Below are 5,123 nucleotides of genomic sequence, written 5' to 3'. Positions count from 1 at the left end.
TGAGCTTCCCTTTCGCGTCCTCCTCTCCCCTTGCTCTTTCTCTTTTAGTAAGCTAAGGAACAGCGAGTGGATCAAGGAGGAAGAGAAATGCTAGAGATGAAAGGACTGTACTTTCTGCAACGTACAGAAACTGTATTTTACTGCAGAGAAAACTATTTATGGGGCCGGGCTGTATCAGATCTGAGGGCATGTAATATCTGCTTTTGACATACGGATGAAAGGCTGGTGGGTTATTTTTATCTGCTGGTCTCTAATGACATAGATAAAAGTACAGAACTCGAGCATCCTGGCACAGCCCCACACTGTGCTGGGTACGGTGCCCAGGCCTTTACACTTCTGCAGGCTGAAGCGTTCTTTTGGAGTTGGAGGGACTTGCTGAGGGAGTTCATGCCTGTCTGCAGAGAGCTTGTTGCAGGCTTGAGGGGTAAATGGAAAAGTATAGTCGGTTCTGCTGTGCTCTTCAGTGAAGGAGAATGGAAACCGTGAGCTGTTGCCTTTATATCCTTTTTGCTGCTGTGTTTGCATAGGAAAAGGTTCTTCTTTTTTACTTTTCATTGCTGATTCTCTTAAGCACAATATATCACTTGTTGTCCTTAGGAGGACCTTCGTGTGGACGGTCGTGGCTGCGAAGACTACAGATGTGCCGAAGTCGAAACAGCTGTGGTGTCCAACACGAGCGGATCTGCCCGAGTAAAGCTGGTAGGGGCATTCCCTAGGGATCCTGAGCCTTGCTCATGGCATTTCTGGTGTATGTGCCTAGTGTATGTGCAAACCAAAGCTACTCGTGGAGGGGTTTGTGTGTGTGCAATAACACACGTGTGGGTAGAACTTTAGAGTGAAGCAAAACTCCCTCTGGCCTGTGCTGACTGTGAAGAAGATAAAGACACTGAGCAATATTGCTAAGGTTCTGCAGAAACAGCTGTTTCCAGAACCGGAACGGTAGAAGTAGTGGCGGATGTTAAGTGCCATCAAAACCTAGAGAAAGGTAATATCTTTGGTAATTATTGGAGGAATCTTCTTAGGCTTGACATTGTCCCTCAAAAGCCTTTCCCTCTTTGAAAAAACCTCATGTTGTTTTGAGTTCGCTCCTGCGGGTGGCTGGAGGGTGGGATGTCAGCTCACTGTGGGCAGTGCCCTGAAACGGGTGGTTCTGGGACTCCTGATTCCTGGCTGTGTTTTTGTTTCACAGGGACACACCGATATCTTGGTAGGAGTAAAAGCTGAAATGGGGATGCCGAAGTTAGAGAAGCCAGATGAAGGGTACCTGGAGTTCTTTGTTGACTGGTTGGTATACTGCAAGGGAAGGAAATAAAATAGCACTAATATTTGGAATAAATGACTAACCAGATCTCACGGCCTTCACGGTGCTCAGATTATGAAGGCTGGTAGAAGAAAACCTCTTGGTGCAGAGGCGTGGGGAGCAGCTGGTTCTCTGTGAAGGGCAGTGAGGTGCTGCCAGAACTCCAGTGCTCTTCTAAGCTGCCACTGGGTGGGAGTAGCTGAGCACAGTTTGACACGCTGCGTCCCCTGGTGAAGCTCCTGTATGTTCTATTTGGCTTTTATCTTCTTGCAACGACTCATAACTCCTCAAACTGCTGTGTTTGCTGAGTTGAAGTGCTGATCTCCTGAAAGTCTCCTGAAACTCTCCTGTACTGCTGAAAAGAATCGCTGGCTGGGTCATGGATATAATTCTCTGCCCCAAAATTCCTTTTCCATTCATTCCGCTCAGAGTCCTTCACCTCAGATCTGAGTTTAGTCCCATTTTGAGACAGGCTTTAATGTGAGTCTTGGAAGAGCTGAGATCTCTGGGGCGCTGATTGGTGATACTAGAGACTAATTCACAATGAACAAGTCTGGGCCTGCGTGATGTCTCTTCAGGACTCGAGTTTATTTTATTTTTTGACTGAAGCAAAGATTTATCATTTTCAAATGTAAGAAATAACGTTTAAAAACCCGGGTGTTGTGTTTTGTGAGTAAAATGTGAATTTAAAGCACATTTCAGTGCAGACGTTGAATGGTGGCATGCAGGTGGCTGCAGGCAGGGAACGTTTCCTCTCTCTCCTACCAAACACCCGTTCTCATGACAACTGTTCTTTGCAGAGGGAAACAAATGGTTTTGGAAGAATTAAATGCCTTTATGGCTTTTTAGGGAATTGTCTCTGTTAAATTTGTCTGTACTAGATGGGGTTGAGCTCAGCCCTTCTCTCTGCTCTAAGTACTTACACTGTAGATTAGTGGCCTGAGCAGCGGGTGGGAAGAACTCGCCCACTGCAAGAGAAGGGTTTGACTGCTCGTGATTTGAATTCAGCAGAGATCTGTGGTGGCAGCATCAGTGAGCCTTAGGAGTGCTGGCTGTCACGTTTAAAGTGGCACTCTGTTTGTGACTACAAGTTCTGTCTCCTCCTGGTCACTGCCAAGTTCGTTCTGTGCCCCGTAAAAGAAGCTCTTTGGCATTTTCTCTTACAAGTGTGGTAGGAAACCCCTTCTCAAATTTTGCTCGGTGTACATTACTGCAACAGTCTGTGAGCTTTAGGTGGCAGCATCTACCGTACAGTTCTTGCTGTAGCACCCTGCCAGCTTTATTTCTTTATTTCATTGGGACTGTGAGGAACTGAAGTGTTAAAATGACAGAGCGAAGATGCAGTGAAGCTCGCAGCGATGTTCCAGTTGAGTCTTACCTTCCTCTTACTCGCTGTTAAAGCAGGCAGCCATTTATAATCAAAAGGTACAACATTTGACACAACTGTGTGTGTAGAAATAATAACGAGGTTTGCATTGCATTTTGTCAGATGCATTGCAGCTTGTCAGAGCTTTAGACAGAACACTCTTGTTCACTTGAGTAAAAGCTGCTTTCAGGGATAAGTGCCTGTTTAATACAGCCTGAAGACCTGGCTCAGCCTGTTTCCAGAATAAAGTTACACGTAGATACGGTCCTGTCTTATAGAAGTGGTGTCTGATATTAATGCAACCGCGGGTGATACCATGTGTCACGCCTGCAGTGCTTATTGGCGTGGCACACGGCCTGGAAGCACAGGTCCCCCTTGCTTGGCAGTCATTTCTTTTTCTTTAAAGCACTGATGTTAAAATTAAGAGCTGTCTGTTTACAGAAGAGGCAAAGAGCTTCTATAAAATCCAGGTGGAGGGATTGTATTTCATTTCTGCTCTCTCTCCTTGTTTATTTTTGCAGTCGGTTTGGGTTTTTGTAGGTTTATTACCTTTTGTTGTTAGAATTCTGTCCTTAGCTGCATGCGAGGCCCCGGCACACGAGGACTGGCTGGTGAGACTGCTCCTAAGCTGAGTTTGTTAGGCTGGAATCAGGGAAGTGAGGACCACACGCGTTTGTCAGATCCCTTCTGGAAAACGTTGTTCTTCAGCTGCTGCTCTCCGAAAGCTGCAGTTGCTGGAAATAATGAGCTGCTGTCTGTAAATGGTTGCTTCTGCTGTTGAATAAAAAATTCCCCCTGATCTGTACCATTTGCACGTCCATGAAGAGATAGCAGAGAGTACAGAAATTACCCGTTAAGGTTTGGCAGTCGTGTCACTTAAAAAAAAATCCAAATTCTACTTGTCATATCGTCGCGTCTTACTCTTCTTAGCCACTCTCTTGTCTTATTAATTTACTAGACCTTAGCACGGATTTCTCTGACCTTTTTATTTTGGAAGGGGTTGAGGCGATGAAAGATGAGAGAGCTTAAAAAATAATCCCTGAGAGAATTCACCAACTTCAATATCATAATTGTGGAACGGAAGATTGTCCTGGAATTAAGTAAGGTCAGAGACTGTAGCAAAATGTCGATGTATTGTCTGCATCAAGACGTTTTCTTCTGCAAAATGGAAATAATTTCTTTACCAGTAGGATATTTATTCTTGTACAAATAAATCCTTAGATATTTCTAATGCTTAATATTTAAGAAAAATTCTGGGGATATTGGCTGCTTCAGAAGTGAAAGCACTTTTTTTCTTTCTTCCTTTACCTAGTTCTGCAAATGCTACTCCTGAATTTGAAGGCCGGGGAGGAGAAGAGCTTGGCACAGAGATAGCGAATACTCTGTACAGAGTGTTCAGCAGCGAGAGCAGCGTAGACTTGAAGTCCCTCTGCATTAATCCCAGAGAGCACTGCTGGGTTCTCTATGTCGATGTGCTGGTAAGTAAGGCAATGGAAACGAAGGGTCGAGGAGGCAGTTCAAGGTGCTGCCTTAGCAGAACCAGGTGTAATTTCATGGTCAACAAACCTTCTCAGGATGTGACGTAACACTTTACAGCAGAGATGGCTGCTTGCTTGTGGATCTGCCTGTAACAGTAAAAATGGAAACTGAATTTTACACGAATGCACCTTGTGCAGGCAGCAGCTCTGTTTCCGAGCTATGCTGTGTTTAGAGTGCCCTGTCACAGGAATTTAACAGAAATCTGCAAGTCAGACTCTCCTGAGCGTTATTTCCCGTTCTTACTGGTCCAAAGTCGAGCTTATATTTGTCAAATTTGTACTGGAGATACACTGAGGGATCTTACTTGCAGGTATCCATCAACTGCTGTGAAATGATGAGCTAAATGTTATGTTGTATTGCCAGAAGAATTAAAACCAGGTTTTGTTAAACAAAACAAGAACATTTAGACTAAGACCTCAATAAATGGGCACGTTAGCCCATTAGGTGTTTTAAAAGCAGCAGCATTAGCCTAATTATAGCAGATGTGGTACGTACCGTGACCTCGTCCGCCTGCAGGAGGATGCAGTATGTTCCGCTGCTGAGCGCCTCACCGGACCGAGCCACTGGCTTCCTGGAGGGAATGAAGTGCGGGTTCTGCGAAGTCCCGCGGGGGCCTTTAGTTCCTGGGTAGTTACAAGCAGAGGTAGGGAATGTTAAGTGCTGTGCTCTTCTAAGCACTGCTCTGCTGAACGCTGCAGAACCGCTGCTGCACTGGCTTCCTGGAGGGAATGAAGTGCGGGTTCTGCGAAGTCCCGCGGGGGCCTTTAGTTCCTGGGTAGTTACAAGCAGAGGTAGGGAATGTTAAGTGCTGTGCTCTTCTAAGCACTGCTCTGCTGAACGCTGCAGAACCGCTGCTGCGGACCTGCAGGTGTCCCTGAAGCGGCTCGTGCTGAATCATTCCTATAGAATTCTGGTTCA

At 45.6% G+C, this 5,123-nt stretch overlaps 1 protein-coding gene across 1 annotated transcript in view; it reads left to right on the top strand.

The window, feature by feature from the left end:
- Positions 1 to 597: 597 nt before the first annotated feature.
- Positions 598 to 5,123, top strand: part of EXOSC7 (exosome component 7) — a gene marked incomplete at its 5' end in the record, with an annotated part of 12,716 nt that continues 8,190 nt past the window's right edge. The window contains 3 exons of the mRNA XM_010132103.1: positions 598 to 699; positions 1,190 to 1,284; positions 3,979 to 4,144. Of these exons, the coding sequence (XP_010130405.1) occupies positions 598 to 699; positions 1,190 to 1,284; positions 3,979 to 4,144 (363 nt within the window). The remainder of the gene's footprint in view (positions 700 to 1,189; positions 1,285 to 3,978; positions 4,145 to 5,123) is intronic.

The sequence above is a fragment of the Buceros rhinoceros genome, unplaced genomic scaffold (genome assembly GCF_000710305.1).
Source record: "Buceros rhinoceros silvestris isolate BGI_N320 unplaced genomic scaffold, ASM71030v1 scaffold20282, whole genome shotgun sequence".
NCBI classification, from domain to species: domain Eukaryota; kingdom Metazoa; phylum Chordata; class Aves; order Bucerotiformes; family Bucerotidae; genus Buceros; species Buceros rhinoceros.
This window is presented reverse-complemented; position numbering and strand designations above follow the sequence as displayed.